Source organism: Cimex lectularius, unplaced genomic scaffold (genome assembly GCF_000648675.2).
Source record: "Cimex lectularius strain Harlan isolate CLEC.00 unplaced genomic scaffold, Clec_2.1 scaffold3, whole genome shotgun sequence".
NCBI classification, from domain to species: domain Eukaryota; kingdom Metazoa; phylum Arthropoda; class Insecta; order Hemiptera; family Cimicidae; genus Cimex; species Cimex lectularius.
In genome coordinates, this window is record NW_019392688.1 from 4,947,325 (window position 1) to 4,969,099 (window position 21,775).

The window sequence follows — 21,775 nt, forward strand, 5'->3', positions numbered from 1 at the left end:
TGGCCAACGATCTGATAATATCGCCATTTCTCATCCATTTTTTATGGTAACTAATTGCAATTGTTGTTTAGAGTTCATAGAACTATCATTTTTAAAACTTAAGTCCTTGAAGGACCGGTTTTGACCGCAATCACTCTCGTTGTTCAGGGTTTCGTCATAGTCACACAAGGGATTTTTAGGATGAAGGGACTTCGCAAGTTTTTATCTCATTGCCTTGCATGATGGCGAGTAACATTTGGTTTACCACAGTCCCTGGCAAGTACCCGAGCACATATGGCTGGATTTGATAAGAAAGCTGTAAAACCGTTTCCATGGATAGTCATCCCGTCCTTTTTCCTTTACATGGACGAATTTCCACTTATATTTTTCTAACGCTGAGCGGTGTTCTTGGTTGCTTCATTTTATATTCATATTTTTGATATCCAATAATGTCGAATATAAGGATAGAAATTGAATCTTACTTTCAAGTCTTCAAAGCTAGATTTCTTTTATGTTATGGCTGTCAGATTTGAATTGTCCAGAAGATGCGAGGAGGCAAAAAAGTCAAGCGTTTTTCAGTTAGAAAACTGTTTTCTCTTCCCACATCCGTTCCCGGCGTGTGTTGAAATTGCCACGGGCTCAGTATTTTCTGCCACGCTAATGAGCTATTTTTGGAATGAAAGTTTTGTACTTTTGATACCAGCTCAAAGAAGGTACCTGCTGTACTATTACGGTCGAAATCGGATGATTCGAACACTGAAATTATTTGTTTTGAGCTAGCGGTCTTGCCAGAGCCACAATGACTTGCTTTCCCGTATACTCGGTTGTCCTAAAAAGGACAATGAGGATCTTTAACGTCCGCACCTAGCCTATTCGGCCTTATCGGACGTTTTGATTCTCAAGATGAGAGCTGACGCACCTCCGCATACGACAGGATGGTGTTACTGCCGCAGCATTGGTGTACAGGCTCCCCGCTTGATCATTCCGAGTGGTCGGGTCTGCATGACGTGGATGAGGACACGAGGTGCCCTTTTACAGGGCCCCGAGCCTTAACCACATTATACCACCCGTCGTCGCTGGTATAATGTGGTTAATCGCTTCTCAGCCTTTTGGCTAAGATCAAAGTGAAGCCACAATGACAGAAGTAACGCTGCAACTTAAGTTTGTCAACCCTTACAAATTTATGTTATTCGATTAGTACAAAATAATATCAGAATGGGTTCGAAAGGCGACCTTACTTATCATGTCTTCCAAAAATATTCTTGGTTTAGTTTCCTCGTGTTTTTCCGTGCCTTATGGCCTTTTTAAGATAGTTACAAGGAACATTAAAGTTTCTGCTTGAAGTGTTAGATGTATCGGCCACTTTATTACTCACGAATAATCTGGAACTCGGTATGGTCCGGTTGAAAAAATAAAGTCTATTGTTACTGCTTTTGACCTTTAATCTTTCAACATTGACAGTTGTGGCAATGTTGGTACTGAGTCGGAATTTAAGGAAATTTGAAACCATCTATAAACTTAATTATGTCAATTTTAAGATTGTTTTGTCTATAAATTATTCAAAATATATTTCTCAGCTTCTAGGATTCAATGACAACAGACATGCTCTAACATTTGTCAAATATTGTTCGACCTAGCATCATCAAATTTTTTTTAAATTAAAACGGATGTTCCCACATCCTTGTAAGCTTATTTATAATCACTGGTCTAATAATACCTCAGTTCAAGTATTTATATCGAAGAACTATAAACGTTACAAGTTTTATTATGCGAGTTGTATGTAATTCCTATCATACAATAGTGCTTATTATCCAACTGTTGGGGGTCTTGAACAAGGGGTCAAAACCACTTTACATACTTTTTCATATTTCTTCTACTCATACGATTAACTTTTCATACTATTCTTTTATGGTGTACAAAAATTCGACGGTTATTATATATGTTGTGTTTTGTTATGAGGCATTTTTGTAACTTGTAATACAGGAAAATACAGAATATCTAATCAAATTTTACAAAATGTTTTTGTTTATCTTGTAAGCCATGTTGTATTGAAAAAGAATGTTCTTTTGCTTAATGACAAACCCTTCTCATATGTTTGTAAAAATGTGGCATTCGGTTAGTTTTGTATAGGTAAACTTAGATCAGTGTTTCCCAACGTCTCAAGAGGTCGTGTTCAGGCACATTTGATGGTGAGGGATATGCTCGTTAATTCGGATTTGACTTACTTTCAAATTAAAAAATTTTTTTTTTGCCAAAAGCGTAACATTAAGGTCTCTATTTTTGATCATAATGCAACTAATTCGTACTCTTGACGCTAGTTATCAAATTTCATTACTGATCCCTAAATCTCGGAAAAGTCATACTACAGGGGATAATTTAAACAAACCGACAATATCAGCATTTCTTAAAACGATTATTCGAAAATCGTGAGATGCGGTATGGTATGTTGTAGGTTTCAGAACAACATTCTCTTTATCGTGCCAACGTTTCGATCTTTATTGAGATCATAATCAAGGCCTGGTATTTACAAATATTGTTTACATTTAACAAATACATTTAGGATGTAGAAAAAGTGAATTTATACATTGCAAAAAATATTTTTTGCATTGTATAAATTCACTTTTTCCACATCCTACATGTATTTGTCTATACAATGTAAAAAATTATTTTTTTTAATTCAATCAAAGTAGAAATACTTTGATTGAATATAAAAAATATTTTTTTGCATTGTATAAATTAACTTTTTTTCCACATCCTACATGTATTTGTCTATACAATGTAAACAATTTTTTTTAAAAATTCAATCAAAGTAGAAATACTTTGATTGAATATAAAAAATATTTTTTGCATTGTATAAATTAACTTTTTTCCACATCCTACATGTATTTCTCAAATTTAAACAATGTTTGTAAATCCCAGGCCCTGAAGATGATCTCAATAAAGATCGAAACGTTGGCACGATAAAGAAAATATTTTTCTGAAACCTACATCACACCAGACCGCATCTTACTATTTTCGAATTATTATTGACTAACGGTTACTAATCACCACACAATTGTACAAAAATATTATAAAATTTGCCAGCTTGAATGAATTAGCTTAGTTAGCTTTTCATATTATTTTTTTATATTTTATTTGCATCCAAGGACCACGGTGGTTAATAATAATTGTTCTCTTACCAGTGGTTTTGGGTTCGAATCTCGGCCCACCCCATGGAATTTTAATTGGTAATACATAGTATGGATAAGGTGGTTTGACCCCCTAGTCCGTGTCATTTAAAGGTACTTGGACGTTAAGCCCTCTTGTATGACCAAGATACACAAAGTACTCAAAGTCACGATAAAGTAAAGATTTTCGAATCGAATCACCACACATTTCTTAAAACGTTCTGGAAAAGATGACAATGAAGTTCATGCTATGCCACTAACCATAGTGTTAGCAGAATAATAGACGAAATGAGTGAGGATATTGAAATACAGCTTGCTGAAAAACTTAAAACAAGAAAATTCTCGATCCAAATGGATGAACCAAATTTGAGAGGCAGTGAAGCCGAACTTATAACTTATATAAAGTATATTGATACAGGTAATTTTCCTGAAGAAATGCTCTGTAAATCATTAGAAAGTACCACTACCTCCAAAAATACGTTAAGTAAGCTAAAACATTACTTAGACGTCAATAATGTAGCAATGAAGGATATAACATCTTGAGCTTCAGATGGTGCCCCTGTATGATGGAAAAATGATTGCTAAAAAATTGATGAACGATGAGAATCCAAAAATGCATCCCGTGCATTGTGTTATCCACAGGGAAAACCTGGAAATTAAAACCATTTCACCTGTAGAATGAAGTAATAAATTTAGTTATTAAAACTAGTACAAAATGTGAACGTCTCTTCAAGTTATTATGTGAAAACCAAAATGAAGGCCAAAATGAGATTTAAACTTCACACTGAAGTACGATGGGTCTCTAAAGGGAACTGTTTGAAAATATTTATGGACTTTTGATACTCTTAGTTACATTTTAAGCGACAAACCTGAAATGAAAAATCTGTTGAGAGAAGATGGTAAGGCATTTGTGAGTTATTTAGCCGATATATTTGAAAAACTAACTACACTAAATAAACACCTTCAAGGAATAAATGAAACTCTTGTCGACGCAAAAGCAAAGATATTTGGTTTCATTACGTTTATTGAATTATGTCCGACATATAACAAAATTTTTGAAAAATGTCATTCGCTCCAAAAATGTGAAGTGACTGATACCGCTTTACATGTTATTGTCGATCATCTGAAAATTTTATCGGCTGATTTGAAAGAAACTGACATCCTCACTAGGTTGATGTAGCCAATACTAATGGATTTGCCTGATATTTCAAATATGCAGTATCAAGAAGTACGCCAAACATGCAAAATGATGGGTTAATTAAAACTTGTTACCGTTTCCACATTCATATTAACTGAATGAGGATTTAGTGCCATAAGTGATTTGCTGCGAAAAAAAAAGAAATCAGCTGGATATAATAAAAGGGGGAGACTAAAATTAACTAAATTGAAACCTGACATAAAATCTCTTTGTAGCAAGAATCAAGCGCAAGGATCTCATTAAATTGAAATAATAAATAATTACTAATAATTAAAATTATTTTGTACTTAAATGTTAGTTCTCCATTATGTGTTTTGAAAATTTACATACTGTGTTTGCTCAATAATTTCCTTGAGATTTCTTCTTAAAACCCATCATTCAAGTATTTTTTAGTGAAAATTAGAATTTTTGAATATTAAAAAATATGTATATGTTAGGGAGGCACAATAATTTTAGAAAGGCTTAGATGGCGTAAAGCACAAAAAGGTTGGGTAACACTAAGTTTGGTGATTCAGGCTAACACCCAGAATAACATTTATTCAATTTTATACAATTATTCACGGCGTGAAAAGACATTTTTCGATTTTTTTTAGAAGCATTCTATAGGTGTGCTACTTTAGGGTATTTTCACCTATATATTCCCATGGCAGTTTCTTACTGTTTAACCATTCTGTAGGTGGACAATCTTTTGCACTCTTTAAATCACATCCTAGACATTTTATCTTAAAAAACTCTACGCTCGATTATCTATTGTTTATTGTCAGAGATGGGAAGTTGGCGGAGTGGATCGATGTCACGGTAGCTCAAATGGTAGAGCAACGGCGTATCTAGCCGAAGATCGTAGGTTCGAATCCCGCTCCTGACACTGACTTTTTTATCTCAACTAAAAACCTTAATTAATTGAAAGATGTTAATTGGTCAAGCGGACCACGAAATATAATGGATTTTAAAAAAATGTTCAAATTTTATTTATCCAACTTGTCATCCATTTACCTTCTATTAACGTTAAATTAATTAATAATTAATTACTTCTTAGTAACTTTATTAAGTTAATCCATATACAAAATGATACCTTCCTATTTAAAAAAAAATTGCTGAGCTGACAAACCTGGGGACGAACCGTACGTTGAAAAAATTTTTGACCTCAGATTCAGATTCAAAAATATGTAAAGACCAGTCCTATTTTTTTTTTAATTATGTCCAAACAAAAGAAATAAAAGGGGGGTATATAAATAATTCACTGGATAGTGAATCTGATATGAGTCGAAGTTTTAGCTGAGAGAGAATCAATTGTCAAACTTTCAGTCTACATTTGCCTTTCGTTAGTGCTCGATATATTCTTCACACATACAACCACAATTGACCATATCAATTATTTCGTTTCATTATTCTTTTTACCTAAGGTCTTGGTTGAAATGAAAAAGTCAGTGTCACGAGCGGGATTCGAACCCTCGACCTCAATACGCCGCTGCTCCAACCACTTGTTACAATAGCTCAAGTGGTTAGAGCAGCGGCGTATTAAGCCAAAGGTATGGATTATTTATTGTAATTTACAGAATCTGTAATTGCCGATGGGCTGCCAGAAGTCTTAGGCCCAAATGTGTACATGTAAGTATATATGTTGAGCTTATAAAAAACCAGCAATCTGCAAAACTATATTCAATATATAAAAAACTGAGAAACGAATGATAATTAATGGCGAATTTTACATTTAATGAAAAACTGACATTTCATAACTTTCGCATCTTCTAAGAAATACGTTCAATTTTATGATCCATGGGACGACTTGACCTATCATGCACTTTTTAAAAATATCGGGGTTTCGCCAGTCTCATCGACTTGATACTTAAGAGATCTTTTGAGGATTAGAAGAAGCTATCTCTTACAAGGACCTCCACAAACAGCCTACAGAGAGCGTTTAAAAGGAGGTTGCCGAAAAACCGACCAAAATCCTGCAAAGGTAGTCAAGTTCTATGGCCACTTTTATTTCCCTAATACATTTTATAAAAGAATATTTCATATATTTATTTATATGAGATGATTATTTATATTTGACATTTGTTTTGATTCTAAACATTTAAAAATAAAGCTAATTAGCAAGATTAAATAAAATTGACCTACTTGTTAACAAATCCAATAAGTTATTACATACATCTTTCTTTAAAAAACTATTAGTTCGATTTCAATTGTAGCTCTCAAAAATGATAATGTGTCATGCTCTTCATTTCTGTTAGCATAGAACAAACCCTTTGCATACCCGATCGCCAAGGTTTAAAATTTAAATTCAACATATAAAATAGGTGTGATTTTATTTTCAATATATGACATTTCCCCCCGATTCACGATTAAGAACAAATATGAAATTGATGCCCTGAGTTGAAATGGACATACATCTGTTTGATAACAAATTTGGTATGATTCTTCACTTTGGTTTAAAATTGCGCATATATTTTTTTATTAACATTTAATAGGTTAGAATCTAACGGAATTTGTTGATCATAACAAGTTCTTTAGATTATAGGCACAGTATACATTGTTCTGGATTATCACATTTTTAATTTAATTGTCGACGTTTCGGAATTATTAAAGGCCTGAAGAAAATACAAACATATGTTGATTGTGAAACTTGTGTAAAAAATTAAACAAGAAAAATGTAAATGATCAATTAAGGTTTTCAGTTGAGATAAAAAAGGCAGTGTCACGAGCGGGATTCGAACTCACGATCTTCGGCTAGATACGCCTCTGCTCTACCACTTGAGCTATCGTGACCTCGATCCACTCGGACACTAACTTCCCATCTCAACCCCACCTTTTTTGGGGTCGCCGCGATTCAAATAGATTACACGACATTTGAAAAATGGCAAAAAGGAGGGAAAATTCAAAAGGCGGGGTTGAGGTGGGAAGTTAGTGTCCGAGTGGATCGAAGTCACGATAGCTCAAGTGGTAGAGCAGCGGCGTATTTATCCGAAAGTCGTGGGTTCGAATCCCGCTCGTGACACTGACTTTTTTACCTCAACCTAAAAAACCTTAATTAATTGAAATATATTAATTGGTCAAGCGGACCACGAAAACTAGTGAATGGAAGTAAATGATGAAGTTTAGTTAAATCAAAGAACTGATATTCACAAAATTGTAGAGCTATTTTTGTTGTGTCATGCTAGTTAAATGAATACCTGAAATTGGACTTGAGAAGTGAATTTGTATCCTTGTGTTTTTTTAACATTGTCTCAGTTTGGGGAAATCGGTGAAAAGTATGTAAAAAGAGAGGAAACTTCCCATTTTATTGTTTTGGACTGCTTCCTATAGATAAAACAGTGGCTGTTCACTATGTTGATGGGGTACTTACCTCATTTATATCACTTCGATAGCTGATATCTGTATTTCAAGAATTCATGTTACATCTACAATGTTTGATATACAGCATTGAGTCATTGATGAAAACTGCAATGAATTAAGGAATATATTGGGGGCTGTCGTGTTATTCGAATATTAATAAGGAAGACGTGTAAGGATTGTCTTGGTGATTAATGATTCAATCGAATAACTTTGAATGAAAGGTGCAATAGTGATGTTTTCTATTGGTCCGCAATCTATCGAACAATAAATAGCTTGAAGTCTTCTATCAAGGTTGCAGCTTCAGTCTGCCTGTCTAGTTTTTTTAAAATAAGTATTGCAAATTTAATAACGTGCATATGATGTAAATATTGTTAAAGGAAACTTGCGTTTGAGACAAAGCCCAGATATCGGCTAGAATCGTATTCGTCAAATATGATTTCAAGTGTTGGGTTCTTCCCCCGGACCTTTTGTCGCGCCATTTCGCCTACCCTGCATTATTCGACCCACTGAAGTCCCAGTTTTCAGAACCACATTCGAGAGTCAGCACTGAAAAACAAACCTCTCAGTAAGCGACACTTCGCATAACAATCACAATCGAGCTAGCCCTGGATGATGTGTAAATACCTAACCAAGTCCATCAGCGACAAGGCTTGAGCATCAAAAATCGATTGTTAACTGATATGACAACAGTACGATTCAGTTGGATGAGTTTCTTCTTTTTGCTATCGAATCTTTATTTTGGTTTCGATGATTTTCCTCAATCCAGGTGTAAACATTAATAGTTGTCTTTAAACGCAAACTCAACATTAATAACTTGTTGTTTACCTTTACGGTATGTTACTAATCCTTTGGCACTCTCGAGTGAGTTGGTTTTTGGAATCTCGTCCGGGGTCAACGCCGGCCGTAGCATCTGTTACAACGCCCATGACCGGGTTGTGCCGCGCCCTACCATCCACGATGGTCTACAGTGGTTTATTGCCACCAGAAGTCTCGATTAAGAGAAAGAGGTGTCGACCACGATGGCTAGAGTGATCGTTGTGCTCTTACCATCATTTAAGGGATTCGTAATATCGAGTACTCCATCACCCTAATTGAATGAATGTAAATAGAAGTGAACGTATTTAAAAATGAATGAGAGTACGAATGGACTCGGAAATGCGTTGGGTACTGGATTGACCTAGCTGTTGGCAGCCCTCCCCTAGGTAAGACTAGGTGGCTGGTCGGATAAGGCTGTGATCTGACTCCGGACTGCCAACACCCGAGGTGGGTGATTCTCGAGTCTGCCGGCAATTTAATAAACATCAAAAACTGGAATTGCCGGTGGACTACGAGAAGCCAATAGGCTCAACTCGGCACAATATAGCCTATACAAATCCAAATAGCAAATCCAAATTTTTGATCGCGTTTGATTAGATTTGCATAAAATATATATCTATCTAAAATCTAGTATATTGTAACTAATATAATGGTGAATTTATGCGTACTACGACTTTTAGAACGATGCTAAAAATATCAAAACGAGGATGGACTCAAAAGAAAAGGATAGTTTAGGAATGTTAGAAAAAAGACTTATCTTAGGAAAAATTAATTTCAAACATAATATTTACAATGTTCGTATATTTGCAACATTCAATAGAAGGAAGAAGAAGTAGTGAAGGGTAAAAATAAATTCAATAAATTAAGATTTAATAAATAAATAAATACAATTTTTTGGCATTTCTAGCTTGTAGGATGACCCATGTTTGGGAATAGTTCCAATTGAGCCTTGCCGACCCGAAATCAAAAAGTCTTCTTTTTACTGGACATCATCATTGAGACCTGGCTTGAGCGTGGTATGCCATATCCTGAGCCACTTCGCGTTCGTAACTCCTTCCCCAGCCACCGCCGCTGTGCCCGCCTCCGTGTCCCTCGGCGTAGACGACCTGGTGGGATTCTCCGCCTCCGCCTCCGCCGACTAGTTTCTTGAGACCGATGATGGCGGAAAGTAGAAGGGCCATTTTGCCGATCAGCAATGCCTTGCCGGCCAGAAGAGCGATCTTGCCCATCGCCATCTGCACCATCATTCCTCCCATGGCAAGAGCTGCCATCAGTATCGGTCCTCCTTTCTTGCTTTTCTTCCTTCCTACAAATAAATTTGTATAGCTTAATAACACGACGATTAATAATATAATAAAAATGACGCGGTTAAGAACAAATATCTAGGCAATCATTAAATTATTTTTCTTGGTCTCACTGGCAAACAAAAAAGTTATGAAAAAATTTATTTCGTTTTTACTTTAGTGAACCAAAAACAATCGAAATTGTTTTCAATCCATAAAGCTCTCTAATCCTGTATGTCCAGCACAATCCAAGTCTTTATAAGCCTTTAAGGCAAATGGAAACGTATTCTTTTGAGAGTAAATGAAGAATATTGGTCCTTTGTTATTTAAAATTTTTTAATATTTGGGCGATTCCCAAAAAGTAAGCAATTTGGCGTTTTGGAAGAGTTAACCATCTGCACTTCTTTAAAATGTAAAGTTAAATATAATGTTGTCTATACACCTTTAAAAGACCTTTTTTAATAGAATAAATATTTCTTAATGTTATTTATTGTGATTTATTCCCTCCTGAAGTCTGCGTGGTGATAAACCTTTAATTTGATAGGTTTATAGCTATCATATTTTTGACATATCATCTTTGCCTATCCTCGCTGATTTTTGTCAGCCAAACGCGTTTCGACAATTCGTCATCTTCGGTCACACAAACACCGAAATGTCTGACTGACAAAAATTAAAGATAGGCAAATACGCAGACGAAATATGATAGCTAACTACCAAATATATACGATTTATGTTACTGCAGACATTTTATGGATTTGTTTATTTTTACCATGATCGTTCATACATATAAACCTTTAATTTGGATTTGTTTTATTATTGCGTATTTTTTAAAATTGATTAATAATAAATTATCCAAATATACGAAAAATAAAAATATATGTAATTCGATGTAGAAATCCTCATTATTTTATTCACCCTAATATAGAAAATTACGATCAATCAGCATTATATTCACGATAAATAAGAAAAAAAAAAGTGAACTCGCCAAGAGAAAAATCTTTTCCCCCCGACAATTTTAACGGCGATTAAAACCTGTAAAATAAAGAAAAAGTGTACAAAACAGTATCCGCAACACTTTCTCATTCGTTGGGCTCGTCTTCTACGAGGAAAACTGCCCAAGATGGATTTGTAGGCAAACGTGATTCACCGATTTATAAAATTTTGACCAAATGTGATTTCTTTGTAAATAGACAATTCTTTGTTGGATAGATTATGAAAAATTAAATTAAAGTATAAATAATTAAGGACTGTTGGGAAAGTATTTCTAAATATTTCCTCGTCTGTAGTGGCTATAAGAAAGATGATGTTTTTCTTTTGGGCTGATTGTATAAATTTGATCGTATCGGAATATACTTGCCTATGATTTTATTGGACTTTATGCTTCGATCTCAAGGTTAATAGCGATAATCGGTGAAACAGGATGATTCTGGGCGAGCAGACTGCGGAATTATGCCCAACAATTTATCAACTATCTAATAACCCGAAATAAAATCGTATGTTGAAAAAAATTAAGTTTCTCGTCAATGAAAAATAAATGTAAAACTAATCTATACAACTTTTAAGAATTTTTTTTTGCTTTGGTATTCTTATTGGAGTAAATATAAGTTAAGTAAATGCCAGGATAAAAAAATATAATATTGCTAACTGCCAAAAATTTCGACGGATTTCGACTAAATAATGATAAAATATTGCAAAATTTTGCTTAAGGATATTTATATTTTTCTAAAATAATAGTTAAATTTTTTTGCTGTTTACTCTACAATTGAGACACTTGTACTGAAGCTTGGAATTTTCTTTATTAACGGAACGTTTTTGATTTTATGACATGAGCCCACTACAGTGTTAATTACATTTGTATATCTTATAAAAATCTTTTTGATAATTGGCTGTTCGTTTTCAAATATATTATATTAGTAAAATTAGCTGAACTTTTCAACAACGTGTAATCTTTTGATCATTTATCTCTAAGTATCAATCTTATCAACTATGATTATTATTATTTAGATTATTATTTTTTTATATATGTCTATAATATACTATATTGGGAACAATTTTTTTTCTTTTTGCAAATTTACATTACTATTGTAGATATTTATGTATACTGTTCGTAACCAATTTAATCTGGTCTCATTTATTTTTGTTAAAATGCATTTTACATTTTCAGAATCGTGTTTGTTACTTGTGTGTTATCATTTATTTTATTTTCTATCATTTTTTGTATTAAGGATATTAATTATGAATGGTCATTATAAATTGATGTGCATAAACAGTTTTCATTATTATTCAGAAATCGTGAGATGCGGTCTGGTGTCATGTAGGTTTCAGAAAAACATTTCCTTTATCGTGCCAACGTTTCGATCTTTATTGCAATCATCTTCAGGGCCATGTCTTTCTGAAACCTACATCACACCAGACCGCATCTCACGATTTCTGAATAATTATCGATTAACGGTCACTAATCACCACACAGTTTTCATTATTTTAGATAATTTAATAATTATATATGCTTATAAATATTATCAGGCAAACAAATCCTTCGATTGAGACTGATTTTCGGTTAAATGTACACGTTGAAAATTTTCATACGATTACTTAAATTATTTTTTCATTATATCATCTTATAATGGTATTTTTCTTGATAAATGTACCAACTAAAATTTTTTCTCAGGTTTATTGGACCGAAAATCGAATGGGCTTAATAATTTCAAATTGAGTGTGGTCCAAGAAAACTGTTATTCCAAATTGATCAATTTTCGGTCCGTATATTCTCGTTCATGTTATGCGGTTTCCCTCAGACTTGTGTAGATGTGAGACTGATTTATTTTTTTTTCATATTAATTTGATGCCGTTATTAATGGTGAAAAGGATACAAAATAGATAATTGAGAAAATAAAAACGATCAGGTTTTGTATTAATTGAAAATACCTAGTTCAAATGGAATTGGTGCAATATAAATTGATAATTTCTGCTCCGGTTTTTTTTCGATTCCTGGTCTGTGGTCAGTCAGACCTGAATTCGTGCTGGTTCAATTGACGGTTGAACCAAAAAACAATCATTGAAAAAATTGAAAAAAAATGAGGAATTTTTAAATCAAAGTTGCATGAATTTATTCTCAAATTGACCCCTCCCCCCCAAAAAAAGAACTAAAAACTAAAAATTTGTGTTTTCTTTTAACTGCCTGTATAAAATTAGTTCTTTCATAATAAGATGTTTTTGATCAAATTAAACCATGAATTACATAAAAACATAAACAGTTTATCATTTGCTTGTTGTAATACATCGCAAATGCATACCAGAATGTGTTGAACTTTGTGTCGATAAAAATCGATCTACTTTGATCAGCTTAGCTTCGTTGTAGGTTGCCAGGCCGTGACTAATCCGGTGGATAGTTCGATACGGATGATAGGCGGAGCAAAGATACAAGGATTAACAACTCCGATCTCTATATTTTTAATTTTTAAATAATGTTTTTAGTTCAGACCCATGGCCTGCAGAACATATTTTATGTTTCTGTGAAAGTCTATGTAGGTGTAGGTTCTTGCAATTAGGTCAAGAAAAACCGCACGCAAGATCCAACTATGGAGCCACTGGTAAAGCTATGGAGGCTGATTAACAACCAGAAGCTGGCCAGTGAGTTATAAAAAACAGGGGAGCACAATAGATCTATTCAGGTCGAGGTGCAGTAGGTCTTGTGGCCGCCTCTTTTATCCCTATCCCTATCCGTATCCATAGAATCCTGTCAAAATTGATTGCATTGAAAATTCACTGCTTATTTTCATTAATCTGCTTTAGGTGTGTCAGGACTACAACTACGATAATACCGAAATTTCCTGATCATGTTGTTTGGATAATGTGAAACTAGTTTTTCTGAAAACGGATTTTGAAATATTAATGTATACCTTCGACGATATCAGCTGCTGGTACTGTGAACTGAAGAGATCGCGACTGGAGGAACCTGGTCATTTTGTCGGCGATCATCTCGTCCAATTTAGAATCCTTCTTTTCCGGATCGGCAGGTAGGTTGGAAGAGATTTCCGATTCGGAGCGGGCAGTTTCGTTCCGCGGTGCGTTTTTGTCCGGGGTGAGCGAGAGGAAGTCGTTGATGACCACCGGGCTCTCCGAGTCGAGCGCCCTGTCCAACATGGTGACAGCTTTCAGCCTGAGGCAGGTCCCGAGATCGTTGCCCTTTTCATTGCACTTTTCAAGAGATCTGTACAAGACGCGGAGGTTGCCCTCGAAACTCTCGCCGGACGCTGCTGCGACGGCCACAACGAGCAAAACACTGAGAGAACGAACGTGCATGGCGAACTGTGATTGTAGCCCTTTCTCACCAGGCTTTTATACTCCTGACCGCCCCACTCTCTTCGTACGCGCGATTTCTGGAGCGTACCTTATCTTTACTCGGACAATCTCCGATTTGCACCTAAGTCGAAGATTCACGTACCGTTTCATTCCGCCTTAACAACGCATAAAGGAAATCTACATTTATTCCCAATATCTTCCAAAGATACTTAAAATCGCATGATTTTGTTATTTGCTGTTTTAGCTTAAGGGATTTAAGATGTTTCCTTTACTTCAGTTAATAAGTCTCGTGCAATGATTTACTAATTCTTTTTATGAGTAAAATTTCGTTCAGTTCTTCCTTAGATAAAATATACAGGTAAAAATAAAAAATATATAAATTATAAAAATATATTCATTAAATCAAAACGTTCTTCAAGTCGTCTTTCCCTCATACTATGGGTTTTTAATATCATCTAGATATCTATCTCTAATATCTATTCTTCAATTTCATGTTGCCCCATATTATATGGTTAGACCAATTCCACTTCACAGTTTTAACCTTAACCTTTATGTCATGCAATCTTGTTTTATAATTTAATTACGTGATACACTGTACAAAACCCCTGGTGACGAATACGCACCACTTTCGGATATAATATAAAGCACAACTGTTTCAACTTTAATTGACAATGCGTGGTGTTTAATGACCGTTATTTACTGATTATTTGGAGATCGTGAGAGGTTTTAGATTGTCTGTTTTGCGAGTGCCCTCCCACACGACAGACATGAATGACACATCTACACGGAAAACAAACACATTGAGCCCTGAAGATGATCTCAATAAAGATCGAAACGTTGGCACAATAAAGAAAATGTTTTTCTTAAACCTACGTCACACCAGACCGCATCTCACGACGTCCAAATAATCTTTAATTGACAAATTACACTTGAAACAGTAAAAATTGCACACTTACAACACTAAAAACTCTCATAAATGCATTAATAACAGCTCATATAAATCATTCACACAATTTAAGCCTTTAAAACATTGCACGAATATAAAAAAAAACACCAATAGTCACAAAGACCGGAACAAGAATAAAACAGTCACAATAGCGATAGTAGGCCTGCTTCGACTTTTCATGAACTGATAAAAAAGGTTCAACTAAACGAAAATCACATAGACACAGCACTGAAGATCTCTTTAAAAAATCGTTCTTACTCCGAGTTGATGTTCACAAGATCCGCATTTCAAGCATTAAACTCTCATCATCAGTTGAAGGAGTTACAAACATGTCTCTCGACTGAATTATAAGAGTGAACCCACAACAAAAATTAATAACAACTCATCTTCACAAAATTTGAGCTAATAAAAAAACTGATTGTCATAAAGGCCGACTGGAACAATAATAAAACAATAAATAATAAAACAGTCTAATAAAGCGACAGTCGACTTTTCAGGAAACAATAAAAAATCGCGATTAACCGACACAAGACTTTTTACGAGTGTTCGCAACAGCAGAGGTCATATTAACCCTCAGGGTGCCGGTGATTTTGACACAAAGCCCATTGGTAAGTATGACGGGTTCGAATGAAGGGCCGCTGGATTCGAACCGGGGACCTTTACCTTAGAGAGATGAGCGCCGTGTCAGTGCCCAAACCGTTGCGGCCACTGACGCCCCCGAAAACATAGGTCTGAAAATGTTTTTAGAAGATTGTTCTTTCTCAGATTTGTTGTTTACGATCCGGATTTCAAGGATTAAAAGCTCATCATCAGATTGAAGAAGTTACAAACACGTCTATCGAATGAATTATAATGCTGTAACCGTAATACAAATTAATAAAAGCTTAGATACACCTTCACACAATTTGAGCTTTTAAAACATTGAATAAATTAAAAAAATAAATAAATGATATAAAAAATCTGATTTTATCAAAGGCCGCTCGGAAAAATAATAAAACAGTCTAAAATAGGAACTAATAAAAAGTCTCGTCTAAACGAAAATCACACACCTACCCAGCACTAAAGATTGTGAGAAACCAAAACAGCTAGGATAGGCAGACCAAAATGGTCAAAAACGACCAAATTAAAGTCTTTGTAAATTTCCCAAAAATTTATGTTTGAAAAAAAAAAGGATTCTGGATCAACGTTGTTCTTTTTATTGTAACTTTTTGCACATATTGTTTCGTGTTCATAAAAACCATCATTTTTGAAACTGTCTTCCTTGGAGGAACGGTATGAATACAATCAAGTCACTTTCGATGTTTAGGGTTTCTCCAGGAAACGCATTTTTTAACATCTCATATCACATGAGCTTTTTAATATGAACTAACTTGACAAATATTTATGGTCTGGTACGGTTTATTTTCACCTTCACATGTTTGAGAGCCCACTAACAGTGTCTTATGGTACCCCAATTCCAAGGCAAGTACCAGATTTGATCAGAAAGCTGTCAAACCTTTCATATCCATCGACGGCCCTCCTGAGTCTTATTTTTTACAAGGATGTATTATATTTATGTATATTATATGTATTGTATTATGTTTATTTTTTTAAACCGACGCTGAGGGTGAGTTTCACTGGTTCAGTAGGTGTAATTTGTGTTTCGAACCCTGGCCCAGTTTTTTAAATGGTAATAGTATCTTCGTTCGTGGCACCCAACGGGATGTTAATCCTTTCAAAATGATAGTTACTTTTTAAAAATTTCATTTGAAATTTTGTCATTTTAATTTTTTTTATAATGGTGGAACGTGTATCTGCAAACGATTCTACCAACGGAGAATAAGCTTTATAAGAATAACTATTGGGTTGTCCGGAAAATAATGCAGGATTTTGGTATTAAACAAAAAAAAAGAAACTAGTTACTTTAAAGCAATGTTCTTTAATCAAAATAATTTCCCATACTCTCAATACATTTCTCCCAACGTGTTGGTAACTTATTAATTCCGTCTGAGTAGAATTCAGAATTTTTAGAATTGATAAAGTCAATAAATGCATTTTCCAGTTCCGTTTGATTTTTGAATATTATGTGTTGTAAGTAGTGGTCCAGGTGTCTAAAAAAATGGTAGTCAGTAGGCGAGAGGTCCGGAGAGTAGGGTGGGTGAGGCAAAGTTTCATAGCCAAGCTCCAATAATTTTTGTGACGTTACACGTGACACATGTGGTCGAGCGTTGTCATGCAACAAAATGGGCCCTTTCCGATTGACCAAAGAGGGCTTCATTACTGCCAATTTCTGATGCATGGTATTAATTTGGTTACAGTATGATTCAGCATTGATGGTTTCGCCAGGATTTAAGAAGCTGTAGTGTATTAAACCAAATGAAGCCCACCATACCGTAACCATTACCTTTTTTTGATGAGTTGGGGGCTTTGGAAAATGTATTGGAGCTTCTCCTTTGTCGAGCCACTGTCCAGAACGTCTAGTGTTATCGTAGAGAATCCACTTTTCGTCACATGTAACAATTCTGGCCAGAAATGGGTCATTTTTGTTTCGACAAAGAAGTGATGCACAAACATCAAAGCGCTGATTTTTTTGGCGATCGTTTAATGAGTGTGGAACCCAATTTTCGAGTTTTTTCACTTTTCCAATCGCCTTGAGGTGGTCAGCGACGGTCGTTTTACTGACTTTGAGTTGCTCTGCAAGTTCTCGAACAGTTGTTTTGGGGTTTTCTTCCACCACTGATCGCAGAACATCATCATTAAGAGAGGAAGGCCTTCCACGACCTTCTTCATCTTCAAGGCTGAAATCTCCCTCCCGAAATTTTTTAAACCACCTTTGCACAGTGCACTCATTAACACAACCCTCGCCCCAGACTTGGTTAATGTTTCTAGCCGTTTGGGCTCCGCTTCGGCCGAGTTTAAACTCGTAAAAGAAAATCGTACGAAATTCTCGCTTTGACATTATAAGGATGACTGAATTATTTCCAAGTAGCGGAATGCTACAGAGGTAAACAAACAATATCATTTGGAAGAGGATTAATAAGTGTTGACATTCATACAAATGAGTAATCCTGTAAACGTAAACAGAATATTTTATATAGATTTTTTTTAATGAAAACTTAAAATCCTGCATTATTTTCCGGACAACCCGATAAAAGGTTGGAAATGTTGGATTTTTGCAACAAACAGTGTGGAATAGCAAGTTAAAATTTACAAATAACTTATTAAATTCACTAGTTTTCGTGGTCCGCTTGACCAATTAATATCATTCAATTAAGTAAAGTTTTTAGTTGAGATAAAAAAGTCAGTGTCACGGGCGGGATTCGAACCCACGACCTTCGGCTTGAGTGGTAAAGTAGCGGCGTATCAAGCCGAAAGTCATGGGTTCGAATCCCGCTCGTGACACTGACTTTTTTATCTCAACTAAAAACCTTAATTGATTGAATTTATAAATAACGTAAAAGATTATTTGTGAACGAAATGATTGCTTGATTGCTTCACAAAATTTGAGAAATAGATGTGTTCACTTTTGATAAAAACTTCTCATAAAAGGCAAAGAGCTCCACAAATCACTAGAAGTTATTAATTCTTAATAACTTATGAAATGAAATATTTCTGTATTTTAGATTTTTTGTTTCGTAATTTACTAAACATTGTATGCGTGCTAGTTGGCCAATTGTAGAAGTTACAAATTACCTTTTTATTTTTAACATTTAGATTTGGCCTTTTTTAAATTGGAATTAAACCCTGGATTTCACAATTGCTTAGGAGAGTATAAAATTTTGTTTTTGTAAATAAAACCTACTTTGCATTTAACTTGTCAAACACGTATGGAATTGGTCAAACCGACCTTGATATTTTTTAATAAAATAATTTATTTTTGATTTTCCCCTAATAAACTGATACCGTCTTTTGTTTTCTTTTATTAAGGAGGAATCTTCTTTGTAAAAATATTTCCTTACAACATTATGCAGTGATCAAGATTTCGAGAAAAACATGACAAAGAAGAAAGAGAAACTCTAAAAACGAATAGTTATAATATAACAATTAGCCAAATAGTGCAAAACGAATTTTTGAGTAGAAACATCCTTTTCAACTATCGACTTTTGACTTTAGAAAAGTAAAAATATAGCAATGCATTACGATGATTTGTATTATCATTTTTTAATTTTTTGTTTACAAAAAGGTATGAAAAAGAGTAGGTCTCAGGACATAACCTCGGAAAAATACCAGCATTTTCTGTTTTATTAATGCTTATATATTAATATTTTAGGTCGTTTTTCCATGATTTGTTTTTTTAACTGCATTTACAATCTATTTTGTTTCTTATTGATGATATTAAATATTTAATATTTTCGTTAACATTTTCAAGGTGTGGAAAAGTTTTGTGATTATTAATGCAGTAATTCTACTAACACTTAGTTTATAATTGATCCGTGAAGACCTACTAGATTGCCCTTAGTCTACTAACTAGTCTACCTTTTAAGTATTTATTATCACTAAAAAGTTAAGTCTAAATAAATAATTTAAATTTAAAAAAGTTTTGGACATGTTTTTTAGTAGAACAATACTTAAAATTGAAGGGTAAACTGCAAATTTCATACTCACTCCCTTTTCTCTTTTCTCTTTCTCTCTCACTCACTCTCTCTCTTTCCCTCTCACTCCCCTCCCTCACTAACCCTCATTTATATATATTTATGTCTGTCACTCAATATGTCTGTCATGCCAATATTTTCATGTTACTATCTGTCTGTTTCTCCCCCCTCTCACTATTATGTATTTATTCATATATATCTTTCACTCAATTTCTTTTATCTTACTATCCGTCTGTTTCTCTTTGGCCATTCTTTCGCACTCTTTCTCTCACTCCCTCTATCTCTATCTATCTACCCTTCTCTTGTTTTTTCTCTCTTTTAAAGTACACAAGTTTTTGATGATTTAAAAATATAATCTCCTTAATTGCAATAAATTTTAATTTCAAAAGTCATTAAATACATACATATAATAACTACATAACTATATAATTTAAACATTGATCAATAAAGATAGACTAAATATGTTGCGATTAGTGAGATTAGTTTAGTTATGATTATTCGGAAATCGTGAGATGCGGTCTGGTGTGACGTAGGTTTCAGAAAAATATTTTCTTTATCGTGCCAACGTTTCGACCTTTATTGAGATCATCTTCAGGGCCTGGGATTTACAAACATTGTTTAAATTTACCAAATACATGTAGGATGTGGAAAAAAGAGAATTTATACTATGCACAAAATATTTTTTATATTCAAAATAAAAACTTTGAGTGAGTAAAAATACTTTCATTGAATATAAAAACTATTTTTTGCATTGGATAAATTCACTTTTTTCCACACCCTACATGTATTTGTTAAATTTAAACAATCTTTGTAAATTCCAGGCCCTGAAGATGATCTCAATAAAGATTGAAACGTTGGCACGATAAAGAAAATGTTTTTCTGAAACCTACATCACACCAGATCAGATCTCACGATTTCTAAATAATCATAGACTAAATAGTAAAAACGTTGAAGCCACGACACAATTTATAAGCATTTAATATCATTAATTTCATAACATCATTCATTTATTAATAATTAGTAAATAATTTTTTCCAATAGATTGGGTGATGCTAAATTTTCTGTGTTTATAGTTGTTTAAAAAACTTGGATTTGGATTGGATCTACACAGATAACACACACCATTTCTAGTTTTTTCCGTTTTTCTTAAAATCTACATTTTCAAGATCAATCCTAGCAGGAACAAACGTTTTTTGAAAGGTGAGTTCAGCTTTTAATAAATACTGATGTGCGTTTTAGCTGTGTGTTTAAACTTCTTTTTTTATTATGTAGTGTAGTAGCAGCTATCATGTAAATATAGCTTTTTTATTTCTTATTTGTTAATTTTATTACATTTTTTCGTTAATAATTTTCTCTTACCATGGGAAGCAGTATTAGAAATATTTACGAAAAACATAATTACATTCAAGTGAAAGTGGTATGGCTTTCATCCACAAAGATAGTTATTAAAACATTATTATTAGTCGTGAATGTCTAATATCATATAATATGACATGCTAATATTGAAACGAACGTAAATATTTATTGATTATCGTTATTTTTACTGCATTAGTGTTCAACTCAGAGATGAAGTTGATCAAGAAGTAAAAAAAAGTTAGTGCGATTAATTTTTCAGTACAATCACATTCTTCTTTCTTTTTTTACAAATACGATATCGCTGTTTTTTTAATGTAAAAAATGTACATTTAATTACACATCGATCATTAGTGATAATAATTTTAATAAAAGGTCAGGGGTTTTATTTGGTAACAGAACCTTTTTTTTAAGGTATTAAATGGAAAGATAGAAGAATTTATATTTATCATGCGTTTGTAAAACTGAAAATTTTTTAAATTCAAAGTTAAAGTTTTCCCAGCATCGTTTTAGACGTTAAAAGACTTGTTTCAAAGCCCCAACAGTCACGCGGCACTGGTTTAAGGCCGAGCTTGGAGCGACTACAATGACAATTATCGTTATGTTTATGTCTTATCCCTGCTTTCATTGCGACGTGACCTGGAACCGGAGTCATTCTAGGTTAAATAATCGTCAATGTTGGAAAATAAAAGCTTTCTAAAAAGCTATGGGAACGGGGTGCTGACAATTGACAGCGCGGTACCATTCACTTCAAACGTTTTCCAAGTTGACATTCGTTTTTACATGTGACTTTTTATCGTTTTTAATCAACAAGAAAAGCATAC

General features: G+C 34.0%; 1 protein-coding gene across 1 annotated transcript; it reads right to left on the reverse strand.

Annotated features, from left to right (window-relative positions):
* Positions 1–9,299: 9,299 nt before the first annotated feature.
* On the reverse strand, positions 9,300–14,081 carry LOC106662064. Its single transcript, XM_014385868.2, has 2 exons — positions 13,679–14,081; positions 9,300–9,802 (listed from the first exon to the last, which is right to left on the reverse strand). The coding sequence occupies exons 1-2, from the start codon at positions 14,079–14,081 to the stop codon at positions 9,489–9,491; spliced, it is 717 nt and encodes a 238-aa protein (XP_014241354.1). The 3' UTR covers positions 9,300–9,488.
* Between the last annotated feature and the right edge of the window lie 7,694 nt (positions 14,082–21,775).

What these genes read in the sequence shown, in the direction of transcription:
- LOC106662064 (XM_014385868.2), bottom strand. Translation starts at nt 14,081, where the DNA reads ATGCACGTTCGTTCTCTCAGTGTTTTGCTCGTTGTGGCCGTCGCAGCA. An exon ending in AGCAGCTGATATCGTCGAAG is followed by an intron (nt 9,803 to 13,678) that starts GTATACATTAAT and finishes ATTTATTTGTAG; the next exon opens with GAAGGAAGAAAAGCAAGAAA.